General features: G+C 57.2%; 1 protein-coding gene across 1 annotated transcript in view; it reads left to right on the top strand.

The window, feature by feature from the left end:
• RGMA (repulsive guidance molecule BMP co-receptor a) overlaps positions 1–25,678 on the top strand; it is a 41,846-nt gene extending 16,168 nt beyond the window's left edge. Inside the window, exons 2-4 of the mRNA XM_032469462.1 lie at positions 2,280–2,395; positions 15,574–16,088; positions 23,257–25,678. Coding sequence (XP_032325353.1) covers positions 2,280–2,395; positions 15,574–16,088; positions 23,257–23,967 — 1,342 coding nt within the window. The 3' untranslated portion in view covers positions 23,968–25,678. The remainder of the gene's footprint in view (positions 1–2,279; positions 2,396–15,573; positions 16,089–23,256) is intronic.
• Positions 25,679–25,922: the final 244 nt, after the last annotated feature.

Below are 25,922 nucleotides of genomic sequence, written 5' to 3'. Positions count from 1 at the left end.
CATTTGCTCACTTCACATCTCTCTGTCACATTTTGGTAATTCTCTCAATATTTCAAACTTTTTCTTTATGATTATATTTGTTATGTGATCTGTGAGCAGTGATTTTTGATGTTACTCCTGCAAAAAGATTTCGACTCACTGAAGGCCCAGATGAGGGTTAGCATTTTTTAGCAATAAAATATTTTTTTAATTAAGGTATTAATTGGTTTTTTTGGCTATCATGTGCTATCACACACTTAATAGGCTACGGTATAGTGTAAACATAATTTTGATATGCACTGGGAAACAAAAAAGTTTTTGTGCCTCCCTGATTGCAATATTTGCTGGATTGTGGTAGTCCAGAACCAAACCTACAATATCTGAGGTATGCTTATATTCGGGTGCAGTTTGGGGGTGATAATATTATCAGCCTGCCCCCTGCAGATGAAGAAACAGTGGTATAGAGGCTAAAAGCCCTGCACCAAAGGTCCGCTCCTGGGCCAGTGGACGGTGTTGGAAGGTGCTTTCAGGTCTTCTGCTGCCTGCACAGCCTCTTCGCTGGGTCCTGAGCCACGTCCTCCGACCTGGAGATGCTGCAGCAGTAGTGATGGTGGTGAATTTACTGTCTGGGCTGCTGGGAATGCTCATGGCTCCCTTCTCTCTCATTAGTGAGAAGCTTTAGAATTAACTTGTGAAAAGGCAGAATCTAGCAAATGGTGTTAATTGGTGGGCCTGACAGGTGCCTCTGTATAGTCTGGCTCTGCCTGCCTCAGTGTGCCAGGGCTGTCCTGTGATTCTGGAAGGTTAATTGTGGGTCATGCCTGAGAGGAATGTGATTGGAGACCTGAATTTTGAGGTTTGGGGCTTTCACTGGGCAAACCTGTAGCATTTTACCAACCTGTTTCAGAGAAGCCAGATTCACAAGTATTACTAAGCTTCGGATTGTATCTACAGACCTAGGATCCCCTTCCCCTGGCCCAAAGCCACTTCTCCAGAGCTCCCCTCCCCTCCTGGCAGTCACAGTCCTAAATGCAGCCTCTGTGGCCTTCAGCAAGTGAAGACTGTGAGAGTGCTTAAGAGAAAATCTAAATTGGATAAAAACTCAATTTTTTTCCCCAAAGAACCAGACAAGCAGGCTTGGAGGTGAGGTGAGGGGGGCTGAGGGGGGAATTGATTTAACTAAGATCACTTGCTCTGGCCTATTTGTGTTCGGTCCAAAAGATGTTTCTCGGGGAGAAGTTTCCAGTCCCTTAAATATCCCAAAAGCGGCAGGGATCTGCGGGGCCTGGGGAATCTTGGGGAGGAGACATTTTGCTCCTGGAAAAATAAGTGACCAAGTTAAGGCAAGTCACCACCCTGATGCCCTCCCCAGAGCGGCCTTGGTGGCCTTGCCCTGGCAGCGCCAGAAGGCCAGGCCCCGCACACGGCTGAGACCACACCATCCACACCACCTCCCCGGTGGCAGCTGTCCTGCTGCCTCCATCAGTCAGGCCCCCAACTTGGGAGCGCAGCCAGGGCAAGTCCTGGGAAAGCAGCGAGGTGCCTGGAGGGGATGCTGGAAGCGGCAGAGCACAGGCCGAGTGGGTGGCCCGGGTGGCCCGGGGCTGCTGCAGGCGAGACCCTCGAGGTGCTTTAGTGGCCGAGATCCAGCGGGCCATCCCGCCCAACCCCGGACAACTCGGAAGCGGGTTTTTCAGCCTCCTGCACTGGGGACGTTTCTGAGTGAGGGAAATGAGCCGGGGTGTCGGTGGCGTCTTCAGGACGGCAGTCTAGTTGTAAAGGGGTCCTGGGGTTTCTCTCCAATCTGTTTCTACTTGAGTCGGGTGTGTACAGGGAAGATTGAGGGGAGTGGCGGGGAGCAGGGCACGGCCGCCCTTGCACTCTGCAGGCCTTGGTCTTCCCGGGGGATTTGCGCATTTTCTGCGTGGACTGTCGCGGAGTTGGGGGAGCCAGGGCGCGCCCTGTGGCCCTGGGTTCCCGAGGTCCCCGTGGCCAGCGCCGCAGCTGGGCCGCCTGGGTCCCCGCCCAGCTCCTCACCCCCCAGCCCCGCGGGCGGCGCTGAAACCCGAGCGCGAGGGGGCGGGCCGCGCGGCGGCTGGGGCGGCGGGGCCGCGCCGACATTGGCGGGGAACCGGGTGATGGATGGCGAGGGAGGGGCGCGCGGGGAGGGGGGACGCGCCGGGCGCCCGCAGCCGAGGTGGACCGAGCCTCCCGGCTCGCTGCTCCCGCCGGCGGAGCGAGGCTGCCCTTTCTCCGCAGCGTGATTTATTTTCTTCTTTTCTTCTGAACTCTTCTTCCAGGGAGAGGCTAGTGGTAACAGGCCGAGCTGGATGGATGGGTATGGGGAGAGGGGCAGGACGTTCAGCCCTGGGATTCTGGCCGACCTTCGCCTTCCTTCTCTGCAGCTTACCCGCAGGTAAGGAACTGCGCCCGGCCTGGGGACAGCCGGCCTGGCCCGCTCCCCGGGTCTCCTCGCAGCGCTGGGCCACAGGTCTGCGAACGCGTCGGAGCTCAAGTTCGCCGGCCCACCTTGGGCCCTCGCCTCCCATTTCCACGCGTCTTTGTTTCTCCCGCGCCTCGCCGAAGGCGCGACAGATCCCCGGGCGGGGTGGGGGCTGGACCCGGGAGGACCCGTCACAGGCTGCAATTAAAAGGAACCGGGCAGGGAGGTCGCAGGCGCGGGAGAGATCTCCCAGCTTCCGAGAAAGGGGTTACCGGGAACGCGCCCCTTAGGGGGCCGAGAGAAGGAGAGGCACTGACTTGGAGCGAGGGGCACAGTCTCCAGGTCCTCCCCCAGCAGTTTGCAAACCTGCCCGGTACCCAGGGGTGGAGCCAGGGGCGCCCCTGAGGTCCCAGCCAAGTCCCCGACCGCGCCCTCCTGCGGGACCCCGTTCCGCCCCCGCGCGCTGGCCCACGCGGGGAAGCCCACGGACTGGGCTCCAACAGGCAACGGGTCCTTATTCCTGTTTGATAACATTCCGCGTCGCCCCCTGTTTGTTTTTATTGTGTCAGAAAGGGAGAGAATTTCAGAATTAAAGCTGAAAAAGCCCATCTGTTTCCAATGAATCCCCCATAGTTTTTCACAATGTTTTTGGCAGATCGCTGCTTTCAAATTCCTCCGAGCCCGGACCTCTTGTTTTTGTTGGGGGAAGGGAGGCTAACTCCACAGAGAAGCATTTGTTCCTTCCCAAACGCTCCAGTTTCTTTACTTCCCCCCTCCCCCTTTCGGGGGAGGGGGGGAAGGCACGAAACTTAAATCCCCGGTCTGTTTTCTTTATAATGTTTCATTAAAGTTTATTCCATTTTTGCCATATGCTACTCACAGCCTGGAAACGCCAGTTAAACCCTTTATACCCATTTTTCCCTTACTAAAAATACAAATAAACCCAGTGTCGCGGGCCAAATGGTCCCCGATGCAAGGCGGGATTTCCCGGCTGTTTCCATTGTGCTGCGGGATTCCAAGGTGTCTTTTTGCAAAAACGAGGGCTTGTTTCGCTCCGCAGCCGAAACGGATCGGCAGCCCCCGCGCAACACCCGAGCTGTGCAAGAAAGGACTTGAGTAAGACTGGGATTGGATTGTTTTGTTTTGCTTCTCAGCCAACTGGGTTTCAGGAACTGGCAGAACTGGGCAGTCCGGGCTCGGCCTGGCTGCAAGTTGGGGCTCCCGGTGGGAGGACCGTTCGGGCAATAAGGATCCCTTTACCTCCCCGCCTCAGCTCCTCTCAGGGGGCCCTGCGCGCCCCAAGGGCGTCCGGGAGAGTCTCAACCTGCTCGCTCGTAGCCCCGGATTCCACGGAGGAGGCCCGGGCCAAAGACAAGATGAGGGGTGGGGGGAGTGTCAGTGCCCTAAAGAGCCTTTGGACGCATTCGCCCTAGCCCTGGAACTTTACAACCTGCATAGTAGGTCAAGCAGCGGGCTGTCCTGCCCCCGCTCTCCTTTTCTAAAGGCAGTTTCTCCACCTACAGAAGAGCCTGGCTGAAAGGCAGATTTGGTTCCCTCCCAAGAACTAAGAAAATAAAATTTAAAATGATCCTCTCTTTAAAAAAGAACCCCCCCACCCCCACCTTTTGCAGAAGAAGGAATTCCCCATATGTGTGCATCTCAGTTTGGTCCAGATAATGATCCAGCCCGTTGGAAGTTTTATCAGATGGGTTGATAAATGGCTTTTGTCCCTTGGCTGCTGTGGGGGATGTGATCTCAGCTCAGAGCTGAAATTGAGAAGGGGGGCTTAGAGGCCCTTAAAACAACACCTTCCCGCTCTTAAAGCAACAGCACTTGTTAACTTCTTGGGCTGGAGAGGGAGGAAAGGAAGGGCTGGCGGGAGGTATTCAGAGGTAGGAGGGAGCCTCGAAGGCTGGGCTAGTGGGGTATTTGTTGTTTTTCAGCTCAATTCTTCACCTTAAAAACTTTAAAATGTCCCCCATAGTCTGAGGAAAGTGGGTGGGTTATATAATTCACAACCCGAATTCCACCACTTGCTTCCAAGAAGCCCATTTCTTTTTGGCTTCTAGGCTGGTAACTAAAACCTGGCAGATAGAGCAGATAGCTGTTGCACTGTCATGCCAACTGGCTGATGTTTCTTCTAATTTGAGGCCTTGACAGCTACATTTAGTCAAAATTGCCCACCTTGCTGAAAACTGAGCTTCCAGTACGTCCAAACGAAAAGACACCAGGGGCCTCTGGAAACGTGTGTGCTTGGGAAACCTGGGTCCAAAGACAGTTTCTTGAGAGACGAGGTGGGCAATTTCTACCACAAAGAGATGGACTATTTTATTCTTGACCTGTCGGCAGAGGGCTGCTTGGGGATAAAGTCCGAGAAGCTGCAGGTCTCAGGGGAGCAGGATGGGCACTGAAAAGAAGGAAAAAAGAAAGCACTGGAGACAGTCCGTGGCCCTGTGTGCAGGCCTCTCACTGAGGACAGGTGGAATCTGGCTGGAGCTGCCTCCTGAAAGCTTAGGCTTGTTCCGTGCTAGACTTGAATGGCTTCCAGGAGTAAACCCAGAGGAGTGCAAATTAAATTGGACGTAGTTATGTGGAGAAAGATGCCTTAACCTCTGCTAGACTGAGAGGGTCTGTGTCTTTGGGGAGTGTTTACATGTACCCACTCAACGTGCATGGCACGCCTCCTGTGGTCCTGACTCAGGGACAGCGTTCCAGGCCCTCATCTGAGCAAGGCTGGCGTCTGCCTTCAGGCCTAGTGAAAGGAAAGGGGCCCTTCAGTGTCCCTCTGGCTTTCGGGGTGTCTGCTCAGACGATGCTTTCGCCTTCAGCGGATGGACAGAGTGGCCATGTCTGGCTGGGAAGGGTGGGGGCCATGGCGGGAGGCCATGAAAGTCTTCTTAGAGTCTTCCATCTGCATCAAAACACAATTAATAGATACTTTTTGAACTTTGAAACCACTGTGACTTAATAAAATGGATTTCTAAGAGATAGCCATCAAAGTTGCATGTTGCAGACATGTTGGCATGCTTCCCGTCAACTACATATGGATGCTATAATGGTGGTTCTCAAAGTGTGGTCCTCAGATCAGCAGCGCCAGCCTCCCCTGGGAACTTCTTAGAAACCCAAGTTCTGAGCCCACCCCAGACCCATGGCAGCAGATGCTCTGAGGGTGGCGCCCGCAGCCTGTAACCGTAACAGGCCCTCCAGGCGGTTCTGATGCACTTCGAGTGTGAGGACTGCTGTTCTAAAAATTATTGCCCTGGCCTTTCTCCTTCCTGCATCTTTCCCTTTCCTTTTTAAACTACAGCTGTTTTAGAAATGTTAGGTCTCAGCGGGGAAACTGAGGCTTGCAGAGACCCAGGCCCTCTGAAGTGTCCAAGAACATCTGTGTCATTGTAGAGATGAGAATATTGATCTCAAAGATGCTGCTCAAAATGTGCGAGCAGGTCAGCCTGCTTCCCTTGTTGTTGTGCTTCCGGTAGGACTTTGTGTCCCAGAGGGAGAGAATGAAGCAAGTCCCACTGCAAGAGCCAGATGGCAGCAGGGCCAGCCAGCCGGCTGGTGTGTGACACACCCCAGGGTCTGCAGGGCAGAGCCCGGCTCTCAGGGAGGGTGAGATGTAAAATCCTAAAGCCGGTTGGCCCCTTAGGCCTTGAGGGTGGGTTAGGGGTAAGGAGAGGCTCTCTGGCTAGTTTAAGAGGGGAAACCTCTGCAAGGTTGGAGGAATTGCGAGCAGGCACCCCAGCGCCTAAAGGAGAACTGGGGAGAGGTGATCCATGGGCTCAGATAGGGATGCTCCGTAAGATGAGGAAGTGGGGTCCCGGGTCTCTGTGTAGGTGAGGATGGGGTGGGGACCACGGTACAGGTTTTGGGGGGCATGTGATTCCTGCTGAAATTTCCCTCTGGGGCGCAATGTGCAAGGCACTTGGCGGAACTGGGCAGAGAGCTCCGACTTTACGTTCGGTTGAGTGGTTAGGTGCCACCCTGTTTTACAGCCCTGGCGACGTTCAGCCTGCCTAAAATTGATGGTGCTGTTTCTTCTAGTGCGACCAACTCATCTCAGTTTGCTAGCTTTAAAACTGAAGAATCCCATGTTTTTAGAAGTGCTCTTCGTCCTGAGCACACCAGGATGGCTGGTCACCCTCAACTCTTCCCCTGTCGCCTGGACTAGTGCCTGGCCTGTGTCTGTTAGACGCCCCACCCCCACCCCCGGCCCGGGACCATGAAGTCCTGGGTGTGAAGTGGCCTCTTCCTTCTGCCCATTCACCTGGGGCTGGGCTCCTTCCTCTGCCCTTTCCTGCCAGTGCCCACTGTCACTTTGCTTCAAGACCCTCACCAGCCCTAGGACCTGCCTCCCCAGTGCCCCCCACCCTGCCCTCCAAGTAGGCAGATGAATCACTCACTCTAAAACTCCTGCTTGGAAACTCGCAGCTCCCCATGGCCCTCTTTGGAGCATCCACAAGGGAGAACTCTCTGACATCTGGTCGCACACTCCTCCCCCGCCTCATCCTCATGGCTTCTGTCACATCCCCAGGCTCCAGGTTCCCCTGGCCTCCTGGTACTCTGTACCATCCGTGGGCAGCCCCTGGGCCTTGCTCATGCCACTGCCCAGGTTGGAATGGGAGTGCCCACTGGATTAGAGTCCAAGGTCAGTGCCATCCCTCCAGTGACCTGGGTGCCTGTCATCTTGGCTGCTGGCGTCTGTGCTGCCTCTTGCTTCCTGGGTCTTGTGGGTTTTGTCCTCCTCTAAATCACTAGGTCTGTTTATAAAGGCAGGAACCCCATTTCCTGTTTCTTTATGCCCCCTCCTTGCAACACACCCCAAGTGTACCCGGCCCTACAGGACCTTCAACAAGTTATTTGTGTTTCTGGGGGTTTTTTAAGTTTTTGCTCAGTAGGCGGAGACTACGGGTTTTTTGATTTTTTTTTTTATCCAGATACCCTAATCTTTTTTTCAAAAAAAAAAAAAAAGGTTTTCTGGTCATAAAAACAAGACTCATGCCAAAAAGGATAAATAAGAAAATGAAAATAACCACGTTCCAACTTCCACGGGCTCCCATCACGAATTAACACTCACAATCAGCCTTTGAGACATAATTTCTTCATGTTGTTCTCTCCAAAATAGGATCATTTGAAGCAGTACAATATCTTTTAAAGCTCCTCCATTTATTGAGAGGCCACAGTGTACCAGGCACTTTGCTAGATGCTATAAATATGTCCCCTCATGAGATGGTCACCCCTCCCCAATGACCGTCATCATTCCCACTGTATCAAGGAGGAAACAGAGGGTCAGAGAGGCTGCCTAACATTACACAGCTAGTTAGTGGCAGAACCAGTAGACCCCAGACCCCTGCCCTTTTCCATATACCACATTTTGGATAAACACACTCCTTAAACTTGCTAGGGAGCGTTTTAGACTCTGTGCTGTGTAGCATATAAGGCTTCAAGGTGGGGAAAAAATAAGAAACTTGGGAGATGTGATTAGATAGCAGAATGAAGAGTGACCACGGATCTCGGGTAGTTGCCTCTTCCCAAAGGCCTCTCCGCTCCCTCTCCATCCCTGGCTTAGCATTCCAGAGAAGATGCCATCAAGCCATAGGTTAGGAAAACGACTTTGGCAGTGCTGTCATGGTGCAGATTTTCCCAAGTCAGATTTATGTCTTTGGGGTTTTGCTTATTTATTCATTTCACGTCCCATTTCACCCGGGCAGTCCCAATACTGAGACGCCTATTAAAGTGATCCCTCTGCGCCCAGGTCCCCGCAGAAAGGAACCCATTATTGCTCCCCGTGCTAAGGAATGTTCCGTGAACACAGGCTCACACACGTGTGTGTGCTGGCCGGGCGGGTGCCCTCCCACTCATCAGGACGGTGGAGGAGGGCCTGCTTGCAGATGGCAGGGCTGAGGGGAGAAAAGCCACTTCAAATGAATTTTGGCCCAGAGCAGCCAAGCACATGAGCCCAGGGTTGCTGGAGGCAGAGCCAGAATGGAAAATTATCATCTCGAAAGCCAGGACTCAGGAGAAAGGGGTCTGCCTCAGAACAGGAAACCCAGATTGCTCACCTGCAAGCTTCGTTTGTACCTGAAAAATGATGTCTTTGCCTGTAACCACCTTCCTGGTGGAACCCAGGGTCGCTTAGGTCTCTGCCCTAAGACAGGCTGGTCTCGGCACGGAATCTCGGGCCTGGCCCCCGCCCACCGTGGGCCCCGCTTCCCCAGAGAAGCCCACAGCTGCCCGACTGCTTACGGCCTTGGGCCCGAGGGCCAGCACACGTGCTTTTTCATGTCCTCTTTGCTGTTGATCTGGCTCTGTGTGGCCCCCTTGGGAGCTGGGGGAGCGGGTCCAGTTTGGAAAGCTGAGGTGTGCCCTTTTCCTTGGCACTCAGCGTGGTTTCTTGCAGCGACTTGGCATGTGTGGAGGCTGGGACAGAGCAGCCTGGCTGGGTGTGACGAAGGGGCAGTGCCTCCTGCCTCAGCCCGGCGAGTGGCACTCCGCCACCTCTGCCCACACTTGGCAGTGAGTTAACCCCCAGCTCCCCAGCCTTCCCTCCTCCCATCCTAGGTCAATCCAGATTCTCGGAGAGGCTCCTCTTGCTTCGCTCTTTCTCCTGGAGGCCAGTCCTTGAGAAAACTCCCAGTGCGTTCAAGGGGTGAGAGACACACTGGAGTCACAGGCTAGATCAGCCCCCTGGAATATTCTTAAGCTGAACTGGGAGGGACACCTTTTAGGAGAGGTGATCGGTTCTGGCTGTTTGTGGGTTAAGTAAGGTAGGGTCCGCTGCACCTGGTGAAACCTCCAGTCCCTCACCTGGGCGTGTTCCTCTCGGTATCTGAGGCCAGACACCTGGATGTTTACGTCAGGACGATGGAGTGACACGGACCAGCAGCCTCTGGCATCTTGCAAGCAAGGAGACGCCAGAACACTGCCCTGGCTAGTGTTTGCCAAATCCTGGCACTAGATCCATTTGCTGTCACCTCTCAGATTCGGTGCTAAGGGATGGGAGATGGTGGAGAGTGGCCACGCGGCAGCACAGGTCTCCCTCTGAGCGCGGGCAGACGTCCCACCTCCTTTGGGATCCCCACCCCAACATGTTGCTAACAGCCTCAGCGTCCATGCTGCCTGGGCAGGTGGGCGGTGAAGACAGGGGACAGGCAGTGTCAGGCTTCAGTCCTGCCCTTTCCACCAAGGCTGTGTGGCAATTTCTCTCTGAAGCTACTTTCCCTGTGCTCTGCCTACTTCTATCCTAATTAAAGCCATGGCCTCTTAAGTTATACCACTTCCTAGAATAGCGTTCTGGTCATGCCATGCACTTACTGGAAATTATCTGGGGGGCTCACCGTGATCCACTGGACCTAGTCTAAAATCCTTAGGCTGGTGTACCAGGGTCCAGTCTGGAAAACAGAAACCATACAAGGTATTGCCACGGAGGGAACTTAATATAGGGGACTGTGTCTGTACGGGCGTGAGAGAACAGAAAAGGCTGCAAGGGACCACAGAGGCGCACAGAGTTGCAGGGAGCAGCTTCCACCCCTGGGCTGGGGGGGACAAAGGGAAGAGGAACCTGGGGACCCAGGGCTCGGTAGAGGGCCCGCTGCCCTGCTGGTCTTGGTGCTTCGGAGCAGCACCAGCGGCTGCTGGAGGGAAAGAAGAACCACTGCTGGGCAGTGGTGATAGAAACAGCCAGGGGACAAGGTAAACCCGCTTGGGCCTCATCTAGTGCCCCCTGGTGGTGGAATCTAACAGGAAGCTGAGTGACTGGGGAAATGGGGTTTGCGGAGTCCTGGCCCTACACGGAGCAGGGGAGAGCGGTGTGAAGCTGAGTGACTTTTACTTCATCACGACTTTCACTCAGGACTTTCACATCTGGCCCCAAACTCCCAGCCACAATCTCACCATCCGGCATCTTGCCTCTGACCAATGCCAGTTGTTTTGGAAGCCCCTTGGGCTTCGGGACATTTGCCCCGCATCACCCACCAAATCCCAGTGCATTTCAAGCCCCCGTGCAAAGGCCGCTGCCCTGATACCCTCTCCGCCTCCGTCCTCAAACCTCAGTGTTCAGATGGACCTTATCTGCCCTGCGTCCTGGCAGTCTGTGTGGCTGACCCCACCTGAACACAGAAACCCACTGGGGCTTGTGCCGGGGACAGCAGGAGGCACGGTGCGTGGCACACAGTGGGGTCCAGAACCTTCAGCAAGTCCACGAATCCCAGCAGTTCCTCTGTAATCCACCGAGCTGGGCAGAACCCCCGTGACAGCCTTCTTCCTTCAAGAAGAGGCAGGTTTTTCTCTTCCCAGCCCACCCCACCCTCCCTACGCGGCGACTGAAACCTGATCTAATCCCTTGGCACGCGGGTAATTTATTGGTCTGTTGGGCTTTTCTTGGTGGCAAATTGCATTGTCTTTATTCCCGGGTTCAGGCTGAGGAGTGGCTCCCGCATTCCTAAGACTCCTTTCTCAGGGCCGAGCCTTCCCACCCCTTGGCGTTCGGCGAAATAAGTTTGATTGGGCTTCTTTGTTATGCAAACAAGACGGTAATAATCAGGCTATTATTCTGAAAGATTGGGCTTGATTAACAGTTCAAAGGAGGTCTCTGAAAGCAGTGAACGCCACACTGGTGCATAAATATTTTCATCCTGCCTGGGTTGGTACAGCTGGTGCTCCCACAGCTCCCTGCCCACCCCTATCAGTCTTTCTGTTTCTCAGAGAGAGAGGCGCTGGATTGCTGTTTAAAGGAAAGGAGTTAAATCAGGCAAGCTGTGTGGCAGTGATTTCTCTCCCTGCTGTGTCTCAGTCCACCTCCTCCCAAGTGAGAGGGTACGTTTGTGAGGGGCTGCGGCACAGATGCTCTGAGTGTGGAGGGTGGGAATCAGAGGAGTCTTGGACAGAGATGGGGGCCCCCTGCTCTTGGGATTTGCGGGCACCCTCTCTAGGGCATCCATGGTTGACACACAGTTCAACGAGGCCCACAGAGAGGAGCAGCCAGAGAGGGAGACCGAAGAAGGGGACTCTGGGGAGCAGAGGGGTCATCTCCAGTGTTTGGAGGGTTACATTTGAGCCCTTTCTCTCTGGCTCTAGGGATGGGCCAGGACTTCACGGATCTCCCTGGGAGGCCGCTGTGGGTCCACAGCCGGGGTTGCCCAGGGCAGGAGGGGCCAACCCTGCCCGGCAGAATTCCGATGGCAGTGGAGGCCAGAGGCTGGCCTCCCACCGGGCAGGGATGCTGCAGGGAGATCTCCTGCTGGCTGGAGGTGCAAACCAGTGACCTCTGGCGTCCTTTGGGCCCCAGGGTCCTTGGCCCACCTTGAGAAACCAGCATGGAGTTTGGTCACAAAGTGATCATTAGATAAAGTGATCTTGACAAAGTCAGTTGCACAGAGAAGCAGGGAGCTCTGGCCCTAATTGCACAGGTTGGGGGCATATGGGTCCAATGGTTGCCCAGGGGCTCAACCTGAGCACCGAGGGCGCTGCCTGCACCCCCACCCTTTGAGCCAAGGGTCCCACCTCATGGGCACCAGAGGGAGCTCGGGGGCTTCCTGTTGGTGAGCCCGGGCTGGCCACTGTCTTTGGATTCTTCTCAGTTTGTTCCCTAGTAGCAAATCCCGAAAGTCCTAAGTCTGAAGAGGCTTGAGTCAAAACACACCTCTTATAGGCTTCTGAGGCAGCCTCTGCCTTTTCCTGGGTGTCAGAAATGGAGCTCCAGGTACCAAGGGTCAGCCACCCCCCACCCTACCCCCACCCAAGGACACAGTGGCTGAGATGGAAACAGAAGCCCAGGGAAACTTCTTACTTCCAGTCAAGTTCTTTAATCCCCTGGCTCTGCACAAAGGGGCCGGCGTGGCCCCGTCAGGAGGTGGCTGGCGGGCCACAGGGCCGTTTTGCCGTCTGCAGGAGCCAGGCAGGAACCGGGCAGCTGGCGGCCTTCCGTCACACTGCAAGCACCAGGGGAGGCCCACTCAGAAAAACCTCGTTTCCTGTTCCTGCTCACGCAAGTTGCAGAAAGATGTTTCAGACTCTTCAGGCTTTCTTCTCCTTCCTTCCTTCCTTGCACACTCACATCAGAAAGTCCCAGGTTTACTGTCTGGAATTCAGATCTCCTGCTTTTTTTTTTTTTTTTTTTTAACTTACAGCACATAAAACTCAGCCCTCTGGGGTCTCTTTGGCAGGTGCCGCCCCAGCCCAGGGCTTTTCCTTTTGATGCTGGGCCAGGTTACACTCAGGTCCCTGACCTGCGGGACGTTTGGCCTGTGATTTACTAGAGTGGACACGGGGTGGCAGGATGACTCCATGGGGGTTGGGGCCCCTTGGCTCACCACCCGTGGGGACTGTCCAGCCCTGGCATCCGCAGCACACTCCCCTGAGGCCCCCAGGAGGCTACTGAAGGCCCGCCTGAGGCAGCAGGGCCCAGGAGAGCTGTGTTACTGCCTGGAGAGATGGCCCAGGGGACTGGGATCCCTCGGGTCTGGGCCCAGTTCGTGTTACTCTCGGTGGCCTCTTACAGACCACTCCCCCACCCTGATCTGCAGCTTCTCCTGTATAATGGGAGTGCTTGGACTTCTTTAAACTCTTAGGAAAGATGTACAAGGCCCAAGGGTTCAGGGCAGCTGGGGAAACCCAGGACAGCAGAGAAGTGTAGCCCCCAGTCATCATGGTCCTGGACCAATCCAGGTGGACTGTGGGGACAGTCACGCCCAAAGGGGTGTGAGTGGTCAGTGGGCAGGAAGAGCTGCCTAGACTGAACCAATCTGAATCGAGGTGGAAAGGTGTGCTGGCCAGGTCCCTAACCTGAGGGGGTGGGGAGGGCAGTGCCTGAGATTCACTAGGGGAGAGGCAGAGGGAGGGGATGGCTCCCACCCAGTGCCCTTCCATACTCTACCTGGTGACCCTTAACCTCTGACCTCACAGGGGGTTGAATTTGTCCCCCTCTGAGACCTTTTTCGGGGACCCTGTTTGTAAGTGGAGTGCTCACTGGTCCCAGGCAGGCCATGTACATCTCTTCAGCAGCCTCGGAGGCGGGTACTTCCTGCCTCATAGACAGGGAAACTGAGGCAGAGTCAGATTTCCCCACAACTACTGGTAGGGGACAGGGCAGGGCTGTGGGCCAGACTCTCCCCCTCCTTTGCCCATCATCCTGCACAGTCAGTGTCCCCTTCAGGCTTCTTCATTTTTGGCCCAGTCCTGGGTGGTAGCATCGAGAACATTCTCTAGATGGCTAAGAAATGGAATTGGCAGGACCTCAAGGGAGTGGGGGGCAAAAGGAGCTCACAAACACACACACACACACATACACACACACACACACACACACACACACCCCCACCCCCAGCTCCTGGGTGCAAGGGCAGCTGGAGAGTGACCACTGTCACCACGCCACCTAGGGGTGGTGCACGGAGCTGCCATATCCCCCTCTGGGGGCGGCCTAGATCCAACTGGGGGCTCTGGGAGGGGGAAGGGAGCAAGAGAAGGAGCCACACTGAACAGAGATGAAAGGCCTTGTCTCTGAGGGCTGGCAGCCTGAGTGCCCCGGGTCGCTCAGGGTTGGCAGCTGCGACCCTGCTGGGTTTGCATCTTGGGAGACCTGGCTCCCTCTGACTGCCCCCCCCCCCAGCCCCTCCAGCCCACAAGGACAAGCTCCGTTCACACACTCCAGACTGGCCAGGCTGCAGGGGGTGCCGACTTGGCCCCTCTGAGGCTGTTGAAAAGAAAATGACCCTCTCTGTCCCCTGGGAGCCTGACAGATGTGCGGAAGCCAGGGCCTCAGGGCCGGCTGGGTCTCAAATAAAAAGAAAAATGCTCACCTGGATACTACCTGAAACGACCTTGTTGTGCCTACAGTGTGACAAACACAGGCCAAGTTAAGGGAAAAGCCTGACTTTTAGGTCGAGCCCCGGCTCCCCTACACCCGGGTGTGTGACTTGGGCAGGTCACCTCAGCTCCGAGAGTGCGGTGCCTGCACCTGCAGGGGTGGGCGAGCCCCAGGAGGGAGGTCGTCCAGGCATCCAGGTGCGGGGTCTGGCAGCACAGACGAGGGTAGAAAGCCAGCACCAGAGAAGTAAACTGACATTCCCAAGGTCACAAGCCAGGTTGGTGGCCCAGCCAGGAGTGGCTGAGACCCCCAGGGCCGGGCCTCCCAGCTGGTCTTCTGACCACTTTACCTGGAGCCTGTGTAGAAACTTCCCTCCTGCTGCCACCTGTGGTCACTGTGCGGCGGAATCCAGGAGGCCAGGAAAGGACAGGTTACGTGTGTCTAGGGACAGGAATCAGGTGTGTTAAAGCCGCCATTCTCAGGCATGGTTATACGTAGCTAATTAACTCTAAGGTCTCAAAGTTTGTGAGTGACCGTAAACATTTTTAAAAAGACATGAATTAGAGCAGATCCAAGGTTAACACTCTCAGTTGCTTCCCACCTTGCTCTCTCAAGCAGGAGAGAGAGGGATGGGGCTGTAGCAGCTAAGAGTGAAGGTACCCTCACTCTGCAGACAAAGTCATGGAACCAGGTCCTCAGTGAGCAGGGCGAATATAATCATCACACTGGCCAACATTCATTGAGCTTCTGCTCTTCAGTGGTGCTGTGCTAAGCCCTTTAACATTTTCTGCAACCTCATACAGTCGATACTATTATTATGTGATTCCATTTTCCAGATAGGTATAATGAGGCACAGAGAAGTTAAGGGATGTGTACAAGGTCACACAGTGGCAGAGATCAGGACACATACGGAATAGTGGGCCTTAATTCTCTGCCAGATTTCTGTTGCTTTTGCCAAATTCTTGGGAATGGTTGTGAAGGTGCCAACAGATGTCAGAGGCCCAAGGGTGGCCTGTCAGCTCCCACGGTTCTGCTGCCTTGAAACACAAACCACTCCCCCAATGCGGGGCGCCAGCCCTTTCAGCCTGTAAGTCTGCAGGCCTGTTTTTTCGGGGTCATTACAGGCTGCAGAAAGGATCCAGAAGGTGGGAGGGGCAGGTCCCACACTGAACTGCCACCTGCAGGAACTTTTCCTGTCCTCTGTGTGCAAACGGGCCGTGTGGGTGGTGCCGTCTGAGTTGAGGCATCCTTGGTCCCTGGCCCGGCCCTCAGCCCTAGCCCCCCAGGAGTGGAGGAGGCCTGGGCTGGCCACACCCCCCTGACTGTGCATGCCTTCCCATCCCCACAGCCACCTCCCCGTGCAAGATCCTCAAGTGTAACTCTGAGTTCTGGAGCGCCACCGCGGGCAGCCACGCGCCAGCCCCGGACGACGCCCCCGAGTTCTGCGCGGCGCTGCGCACCTACGCCCTGTGCACACGGCGCACGGCCCGCACCTGCCGGGGCGACCTCGCCTACCACTCGGCCGTCCATGGCATCGAGGACCTCATGAGCCAGCACAACTGCTCCAAGGATGGTCCCACGTCGCAGCCGCATGTGCGCACGCTGCCGCCACCAGGGGACAGCCAGGAGCGCTCCGACAGCCCCGAGATCTGTCACTACGAGAAGAGCTTCCACAAGCACGCGGCCGCACCCAACTACACGCACTGCGGCCTCTTCGGGGACCCGCACCTCCGGACTTTCACAGATCGCTTCCAGACCTGCAAGGTGCAGGGCGCCTGGCCGCTCATCGACAACAATTACCTGAACGTGCAGGTCACCAACACGCCAGTGCTGCCAGGCTCCGCAGCCACTGCCACCAGCAAGGTAAGGGGCGGTGGGCAGGTGGGGCCGCCCTTGGTGGGGGTGGGGTCACAGCGCCCGGCCCAGACGCCTCCTGCACCCACTGTGATGTTACTGTCAGTAAATGAGCACATTCTTTAGAAAGGAATGTTCTGGAGATTCTTTGGCATAGGTTAAAAACCACCCTGGAACCACTTCTGCACATTTTCCTAGAATGTGATGTTTCTCATCTGGACACCATGCACTGGGGGTCTGTCAAATCAGCATTCTGGGGTCAGAAACCAGCATACACACGTACATTTTTTTTTCATTTGGACAAGCCAAACCTAGCATCCATTAAAGGCAGTTTGTGAATACTTTGTAGGTGGAAGGGTCAAGATTTAGGAAACAGTTCCTGTGTATACACGCATTGGGTCTAGATGTAAGATGGATTTCTTACTGGAGTTACAGTGCAGGAAGTTTAGAAACACTCCCAGTACATCTAGTTTCAAACTTCTGGAATATTCTTTTCTTGCCCACCACCCCCCAAACGATGTTTCGGTAGAATTCCAGTGGTAAATCCCAATAAAGAGAAACCGATTCCGATAAAGGGAAACCTCTTTGTGGTACGTGTTCATCGTTGCCCTCTCGGAGCTTCCTGTCTAGTGAGAGGACAAGTGGACCCTGCAGCCTCCTGAAGGCGACCGTCCTACCCAGAGGTTCTCGTTGTGGCTGCACATTTACAAACTAAGCAGATTTTAAAAGATAGTGATTCTCAGCCCCCCAGGCCGGTCTGACTCCAAATCTCTGAGTGAGGTCAGACTTGTTCTTTTTTTAAAGTCCCTAGTGATTCTGGTGCCTGGTGGGCGCTGGGGAGGCTGGTGGGAAGCCAGGGCTATAGGCTGCTGCTGGGGCCAGTCCAGGCTGCGGGGTTCCATCCTGCCCTTTGTCTCTGCCCCTCACAGACACCGAAAGGCCGCAGCCTCAGAGCAGAGAGGGCCATGGTGTCTGGGTACAGGGAAGACAGAACAAGTGAAGACAGAGCTTCAGTCCGCTGGGCACCCCATGCAGCCTCTCCATCCTCCCTTGGGCTAGCCCTGCCCTGCCCTGCCCAGCCAGGCACTTCCATTTGACACATCCAGAACCTGAGGCTCTAAGAGGCGAAGTGGCCTCCCCACCCAACGTGCAGTCAGCTGAGAACACCAAGCTAGGATCTGACCTGGGCCGGAGCATGGTGTGTTCTCACTGCCAGGACAGGCGGTTCCCATCTGAAGCCCCAGAGGCAACCGAGAGCTGGTCATTTTCTGACCTAGGGAGGCCTCAGTGTCTGGGTGGCAGGACTTGAGCTCTGCTCATGGGTCCACAGCCAGAGGCAGCTGTGATGTGGCCCGTGGCCCAGGCAATGGGACATTCCTGTCCACCCTAGATTCTCCCTCCCGTTTTCCAGGAGGGTCTCCTGCAAGGGTGGGTGTCGCCTCCAGTCCAGGAGGCTGGTGGGTGATCAGAGTCCCCACGATGGGGGCACCTCTGCCTCCCCTGGGCCTGGCCAGAGCCCCTGGGGTTTCCGGTTTGGCAGTGGGTCTGTTTTCCCAGGAAGAGCACATTGCAAGGCGGCATGTGGGGCAGCGCCAGGCTGGCCCACAAGGGCGTTTCTGTTCCTTCTTGTCCCTCCACACCCCAGAGGAGGACAGTGAGGTGACCTGGCAGCCAGGAAAATTCCTGCCACCTCCCTCTGCTCTGGTGGCCCTTGCATGCCTGCAGGGGTCTCTCTGTGGGACCAACTGCTGGGTAGGAAACAAGCCGGCCTTGGCCCCAGGCCATTGAAGCCTAGTGGGCAGAAAATTGTGGCTGGTGGTCCTTCTGCCCCATCCCTATTCCCCGCCCTCCGCAGACCAAGGGGGGCATGAGTCAAGGACCCGGCCGCCTTCTCTGCGGCCCCTTCACCTTCCCGCCTCCGTCCCCAGAGCCAAGATAAATGAACGCTGGGAGTCTGAGGCTGCAGCTTCTAAATCTAGCAGCAAACATACTGTGGAGGGGGACCCCACCTCCCTGTCCCATCCTGACAGGGGGCGCCCAGGAGGTCCAGGGGGTGAGAGGGCTGTGGACCTCAGGAGGCCTGCCCCTCCTGACCCAGGGTGGGGCATCAAATGTGATAACAGACCTGGGAGGAATAGTGGTCGGTGACCAGCAAGGCGGAGCTGCTGCCCTCTTTGGGGAGGGGGGTGACAGGTAGAGCAAGTCTTTAGGTCCCACACTGGGGGGTCCCACAGGCTGGGGTGATGCGCCTGGGCTTAGACCCTGGACCCCACCCTAGGCTCTCCGCTGACACGCAGAAGGACCCTGAGCTCAGCAAGGCAGTCCAGAAACCACATGGATGAATCATTCATTCCTGTGTTCCATTCATTCATTCAGCCCACATTTTTCAAATGCCCACTCTGTTCCAGACTCACTGCTGGACACTGTGGTCAGCAGACCTGCCCAAGCGGACATTGGGGGGGGAGGCCTCCCTTCCTCTCCCAGTGTGGAGCCTCCAGAAGAGTAGGGAGCTCGGCAGCTGGGCCCCTTAACCAACCCAGACCGTTCCTGCTGCAACCAGGGACCCCCTTGCTCTTGTCAGCAGGCTAAGGGCCCTCTGACAGCCTTCTATTGTCTTCCCATCAGCCAGGAGGCAGCGCAAGGCTCTTGGCTGGAGGCCAGGCAGTGACAGGCTCAGTGTCTGTGGCCTGGCGGGTCTCAGGTCTCAGGGCAGACTGGGGGCCTCATGGTACCCAGGTGAGAGATGTCGGTGGCTGGTTGCCAGCACCCTCAGCCTGCCTCTGCCTGTTCTCGTGGGCCTCCATTACTCAGCTGTGTTTGTTCCTTCGTTGATTCAGAAGACACTGACCAGGCAGCTCTTTTGTGACGGTCTCTGTTCTTGGGGATGCTTCCCTCCCAACAGCTCCCAGGCTAATGATGGAGAAGAAGCCGGCCAAGGGGTGCTGGCAATGGGTGCTTGGGCAGCAGGATGCTGAGGGCCTGGGGGCGCCTGAGGGGAGGGCTCCTGCAAGTACTTGCACCGAGCTTGCACCCCGAAGGATGGACAGGAGTAGGTGGCAGCAGAGCCAAGCAGAATGTGGGCTTTTATCTCTGAGGTGTTCGGGCCGGGGGCTCTTGTGGTACCCCCTCCCCCTGCAAGAGCCCTCTGCCTGACTCCCTGCTCACAGGAACCCACTCCCCTCAGCCACAGTGCCCGCCCGAGAGTGTGCTGTTGGCTGGTCCAGCCCTTCCCATCCCTCTGTTCTTTGGAGGGTCAAGATCTAGTGTTTCCCAGCCAGCTTCCTGCTCCCGGGGACTGCCTCCCCTGCCCGACCCCATCCCTGACCCCCCCCTGCTCTGTCTCCCTCTTGCCAGCTGTGCATTTTACAGGTGGGGAAACTGAGCCTTAGGGAGGAGAGGAACTCCGGGGTCCCTGCCTTCCCCCCTCCCCCAGCCCCCTTGCAGGCCCCCCGGGAGCACTGACGTCCCCTCACCCAGCATCACTGCTCGGCTTGTCTGTGATACCACCCCTCACCCCCCGGAATGTGAGCTTCATGAGAACCTGGGACTTGGCCTGTTTCCTCCCCTCCTGGGGACACAGCCCCCAGTCCCAGGCCTGGCACATAGTCAGTGCTCCCTAAATAGCTGTCAGTGAAGTGGGGCTCTGCCCCCTGCCCGGCGGTGGAGAGGGCGCGGGCCCCTCCGGGAAGGGGGGCAGCAGAGGGGAGCGGCGGCCGCACCCGTGGCCGCATTGGCAGCGAGCCGCCCGGCTTTCGACAGGCCCCCTTCATGCTGTTACTTGTGGTTGAGTCCCTGGCACTGGTGCCAAGAAGAGTCAAGCGGCCTGTCAGCCTTCCAGGAGACTGTCTCCACGAGAGATGGCGGTTAGAGCGAAACCAGCCTTTCCTGTTCCAGGGAGGCTGATGGCCCTTGGAAAGCCGCTCCCCCCTTCCCGCCCCCAGTGTCTCTGTGTCTGTGTGGCCCTGCACACCAGGCACACCAGGCAGGGACATCGGAGCCCCTCATCCCATTCCCCTCCCTCAAAGGCAGGACCACCCAGCGCCCAGACCACCCGGCTGGCCCACCTCCCGGCCCCCCGCAGGCAGCCTCCACATCAGGGCAGGAGCCTCGGTTGGAGCAGGAGGTGGATCCAGGTGAAGTGGTAGGTCTGGGCGGGAGGGGGGCAGCCATTCCCTGTGGTTCAATACGTAGGACTCGCTCAAGGCGGGATGGAGAGGCTACAGCCGCCTTGGACATCCCACAGCCTATGACCTCCAGGGAGCCCCGGGCCCAGGGAGCTGTGCATGGGGCCCCCTGGCATTCAGCTTCCGAGCCCAGCCCCTCCTTGTGTCCTGGGAAGACTCCAGAGTGTGCCCCCTGCCCACCCCGCCGTCATCTGTCAGGTCCCACAGGCACAGCATGGTGGCCCCGAGGCTTCTAGGGCCCACGAGGAGGCTTTCCTTTCTTCTCAAGGCAGAAGGGAAAAGTCAGTGTCATCCCACCTAGACTGTATTAGCCTTCACACCAACGCGGTCCAGAAATGCAGCTTTCAACCTTTCTGATGGAGGGCGGGCCCCACAAAGCCTCAAGTGCCTAGAGTTCTCAGGCGTCACACTGCGGCCTGCGTGCGCCCCTAACACCCTCTCGTCCCTGCATTTCTCAGGAGCAGGGTAAGAAGGGCCAGGGTCTCCTCTGAGTTCCCTCTAAAGGCCTCAGGCTCCTCATACGCTCCCTGCCTGGTCACCACTGAGCTTTACTCTGGTGGTGTGGGCAGGGGGACCCACCTGTGCAGTGATGAATCAGAGCCAGGGACACCTCCACCCCAGCTCTTGCCACCCTGTTGGGGTGCTCAGCCTTGAAATTTCTGCAGCCTCTGGGCCACCTCTCTCTCCAGTCCTCAGCACCTGTTCCTGAGGCCCCAGGCAGAGGCCACTCCCTGCCAGCCTCCCCCTAGGCCTCCTGGCTGTGCCCCAGCCACCCCAGAACTGCAGCCAGACATGCTCCAGGCCTGGGTCCTGCCTGTCTCGGCTGGCCTCTCCCTACCCTCTGCCTGAGCTGAGGTCTGTCTGCAGCTCTCCCCACCATCCCTTCCCCATCACAGTTGCTCTGGGTCTCCTCTTTGGTGCCTGGCAGGAAATTGCCTTAGTGCCTTGAGGTGCTGCCCTCAGCCCGCAGGCCACCCAGGCCACCCAGGCCATCTTCATGCCCCTGAACAGCCATGTACCCCGGGCTTCCCAGGCAGAGAATTCAGCCATGGCCAGCCATACGTGTCATCAGCAGCTCCCTGCCCCTTGCTGGAGCCCCCCAGGTCTAATATGTTATGAGGAGGCATGGTACCCCTCAGGGAGCCTTGTGAGCCAGCTGGCGAGGCCTTTTCTTCTCCAGGCTTGGTGGCATGGGTGAGGGGACAAACAAAGCCTGGAGTGGTGTACAGGGGCCGTGTAGAAGTTGGGGTGGGGGGTCCTTTTAGCAGGGGGTTCCAAAAAGCCTGGGCACCGACTTGCCCCCATCACCCTGCCTCCCTCCCTGGCTTTGGGCTGGGAGTCCAGGTTCCAGTGGCCCTTGGGCCCGGGGGTGCTGTGACCACAGAGGCACCCAGAGCCACCAGTGGTAAAGCCACTGGCACCCGCAGCAGGAACGTCAGCGGGGCCGTTTCCCAGTTTCCCTCATGTCTCCGCCTCATACAGTCTTCCTGGTTAGGATTACGGAGGAAGGAGCAGCTGGACGTTTCACCCTGGGTGCCGGGGAAACACACCATTCCCTGGGCTGTTTCTGTCTCTTATCCTTCTCCCAAGCCTCCCACCCTATGGCTCTGTGGCCAATGAAATGCCCAGGCACTGGAAACCAAGAGCCTAATCCCACCTCTGCCTCTTGCTCGCTGTGTGACCTCGGGCAAGTCACTTTCCCTCTCTGAACCCGAATTTCCTTATCTGTAAATCGGAGGTGATGTCACCTGCCCTGCTGCACCGCACAGGACAAGAAGTAATGAATGTAGCGAGCGTGTCTGTGGTTCTCAGGAGGACAGTTACTGATGGAGCCACTCAGCCCTCTGCTTCTCTAGCAGCTCAGCGCTTCCCCTTGCCCCAGCTGCAGGCTCCAGCAGAAAAGGGCCTCCCTGCTCCCCTGGCTGTCCCAGTCTGGAGCCCCCTTCTCCCTTTTGCTGACCGGCCCCTCCCTCTCCTCCCTGTGCCTCCTGCTCACCTCCAAGGCCCAGCTGGTTACCCCTCGGGGCAGCCCTGCTGTGGTGGCCTCTGCTGGCCTCTGGTCACCTGCATGGATTTTGTTTGCTTGTTCTTTCTTTGAACATCAGCCTTTTCCATTTCACCTGCTGTTACGTTCGGCCAGTGGCTTGCAGCCCTTTTCCAGGAATTCTGCTGCGGGTCCCCTGGCAGTGTGAGAGGTGATGTTAGATGGTTGTGGGCCTATGCATTTCCTATTGCTGCTGTAACAAGTACCACAAACCGAGTGGTTCAAACAGAAACTTACTCCCTTACACTTCTGAAGGCGAAAGTCTGAAATGGGTCTTACAGGGCTAACATCAAGGCAGATGCTTCCGGCAGCTCCAGGGGGAAATCTGTTTGTTACCTCTTTCAGCCTCTGGGGGCTGCCGGCATCCTTCAGCTTGAGGCCGCATCATCTCTGTCTCCATGGAAATGCAGCCTTCTATTCTGTGGTCAGATCTCCCTCTGCCTCCGCCTTTTGATCGCATGTGATCACTTTTAGGGCCCACCAGGAAAATCCAGACTCACTTCTCCATCTCAGTAACCATAACGTAATCCCACCTGCACAAGCCCGTTTGCCATATGAGGTCACACGTTCACAGGTTCTAGGGATTAGGGCCTGATACCTCGGAGGCCATGATTCGGCCCACTACAGTGGACAAGGACCTTTTTATTTTTAATTGGCTGGGCTTTTCTTTTTATGGTTCACCTCTGCTTATGGTCAATGAACTGGTTCCCACTTAGTGTAGTAGTATGAAGTTCCCCTTCTAGTCAGAAAAAAAATTTTAAGCAAAAAAGCAAATTGTTTTAAAGAAAAATATGAAATGCATAACAGTGCAGGTGGCACTGAGCTGTGACCAGAATGGGGGACGGACAGTCTGGGGCACCTGGGGGCTCCTGCCATCCTTCCTCGGAGTCCAGAGCATCATAAAAACGGGGCTGGGCCTCACGCCCTCTCTCTGTCCCCTTCCGCGCAGCTCACCATCATCTTCAAGAACTTCCAGGAGTGTGTGGACCAGAAGGTGTACCAGGCTGAGATGGACGAGCTCCCGGCCGCCTTTGCCGACGGCTCCAAGAACGGCGGGGACAAGCACGGGGCCAACAGCCTGAAGATCACGGAGAAGGTGTCGGGCCAGCACGTGGAGATCCAGGCCAAGTACATCGGCACCACCATCGTGGTCCGCCAGGTGGGCCGCTACCTGACTTTCGCGGTCCGCATGCCCGAGGAGGTGGTCAACGCCGTGGAAGACCGGGACAGCCAGGGCCTCTACCTCTGCCTGCGGGGCTGCCCCCTCAACCAGCAGATCGACTTCCAGGCCTTCCGCGCCGAGGGCCCCGGTGCCCGCCGGCCGCCAGCCGCCAGCCCCGCCCCAGCGGCCCCTGACACCTTCCCGTACGAGACGGCCGTGGCCAAGTGTAAGGAGAAGCTGCCCGTGGAGGACCTCTACTACCAGGCCTGCGTCTTCGACCTGCTCACCACGGGAGACGTGAACTTCACCCTGGCCGCCTACTACGCGCTGGAGGACGTCAAGATGCTCCACTCCAACAAGGACAAGTTGCACCTGTACGAGAGGACTCGGGAGCCCCCGGGCCGGGCAGCCTCTGCGGGGCCGCCCTCGGCCCCCCAGCCCCTCTTCAGCAGCCTTCTGCTCCTGACTCTGCTCCCTGCGCTCTTGGAGGCTGCGTAGGACGGAGAGCCAGGCGTCTGCAAGCTGGTCGGCGGCTGCACGCGAGGGCTGGTGGCCCCGCACTCCCTGCAGGGGTCTGGAACCCAGCCAGCCACATGGGACGGTTACCTCCGAGCTGCCTGGGGCTGCCTGCTGGCAAGGGCTGGGGGCGTGGGGCATCCCCTCCCCTCCCCGGGGCCTGTGACAAGGTTGTGGTGACCGGTGCTGTGATGTTTGTGACAGTAGAGCTGTGCAGAGGGAGAGCCGCTCCTCTCCGCCCGCCCCGCCGTGTGAATGTGCAAATCAGAGCCCCTCAGGCCCAAGCCCCCGCCCGAAGCCCCCACCCCGCCAGAGACACTGGGCGTGGGCAGAGTCGAGCTGCCCCCACCCCTCGCAATGCACTGAAACAGGCCCGGCTGACTGCTGCACGCGCATCCTGGGGCCGCCCGCGCCCGCGCCCACACCCACGCCCACGCACACACTCACACACACTCGCACACATGAAGCCAGGGTCTGAGGCAGCCTCAAGGCTGGACCCCCCTGGGCAGGCAGGGCATCCTTTCCCCTTGGGCTTGAGGACACCCCCAGGGCTTGCTGAGCATCGTTAGGAAACTGATAGAACCCTTAGGCCAAAAGGTTGTGCCCTCCCGGTGCCTTTCTGCCCATGGCCTCCCTGAGAGCCAGGGAGAGACCACCGTGTGCGCCCCGGCTGCTGTGGGTGCGGGTTCAGCCCTGCAGGTGGAGGACAACACATGTTGGCACGTGCTCTGAGCGATGGCCCTTCCCCCACCCTCCTGTCCCCTGTTCCCTACTGTTCTAAGGAAGTCGAGTCTTTGTTTCTAAACGTCTAAACAGAGAACTGCTCCCTTGATTTCTGTTCCTTCCTCTCCAGCAGGTGGCAGGAGCCTGTGGGCAGCGGGGCTGGGGCCACAGGGTGTGGGCTGGAGACCCAGTGGATAGGGCCAGCTGGCCTGCCCTGATCCTCTGCTGTCTCCTCACCTGCCTCTCAGAGCCCCCCTCCCCACCCTGTCCACCCAGGTATGCATTCTGGGGAGAGGAGCAGGTTCTGGAAGGGGTCTTAGCCCTTAGCGTCCCTGGCAGGGTCTCCTCCATCTCAGCCTTTCCCTTAAGCCCAGTGGCCACACAACCAGGAGTCTTGCCGCTGGGCCTGGCTCCAGCCTCTTGTCAGCCAGGCTGCCCGTCCCAGGAGCCCCGAACCAGCCCCACCTCTGCTGCTGTTTCAGAGAACCCCAGGGACCAGCACTGGGCTGGGCTCCACTCCCAAAGGTACGGCTGGGCCCCAGAGGGCGATCCTCCCAGAAGCCCCCACAGGCCCACACTGTCCCCACTCGCCCGCCACATCCCCGGCAGCCTCTCTGCTGTTCCCCCGGGACCTCTCATACACTGGCCCAGGAGGCTGCGGATGTCCCTGCCTCCCCCTCCAAGAGGTCCTCTCTCCCTGCCAAGCCGTGGGCATGGGCGGGTGGGCGGGCAGGTGGGTGGGAGGCGTGGCCCAGCCCCTCCCTGCTGGTTTTTAGATGGTCCCTCTGTTGGAAGTCAAAAGTGAAGCACTTTATTTTGGTTGTGTTTGATCGAGTTCTGCTTGGAAGTGGGGACCCCTCACTGCGTCCTGTGTCTGCGACCTGTGTGGAGTGTCACCACATGTACATACTGTAAATTATTTATTAATGGCTAAATGCAAGTAAAGTTTGGGTTTTGTTTTGTTATTTTCTTTTGGACTACGTGTTGGAGTTTGTTTTCTGAACAGGCTTTGGTTCCTTTGAGGGTGGAGGGTTGACTTTGGTGGTAGGTGTCCCATTACAGTGTGTGTACCTGGGGTGGGGGACAGTGCGTGTGCATGTGTGAGCTGAGTGTTGTGAATGCCTGCAGAAGGTGAAGCAGTGTAACAACCAAATCCTCATGCTTCTCTAAAATTACTTTTTCTCCTTATAATGAGCTATCTTTAGGGCTTGAGG

Source organism: Camelus ferus, chromosome 27 (genome assembly GCF_009834535.1).
Source record: "Camelus ferus isolate YT-003-E chromosome 27, BCGSAC_Cfer_1.0, whole genome shotgun sequence".
NCBI classification, from domain to species: Eukaryota; Metazoa; Chordata; class Mammalia; order Artiodactyla; family Camelidae; genus Camelus; species Camelus ferus.
The sequence above is the reverse complement of the archived record's forward strand: the minus strand, read 5'-3'. Positions and strand labels throughout refer to the sequence as shown.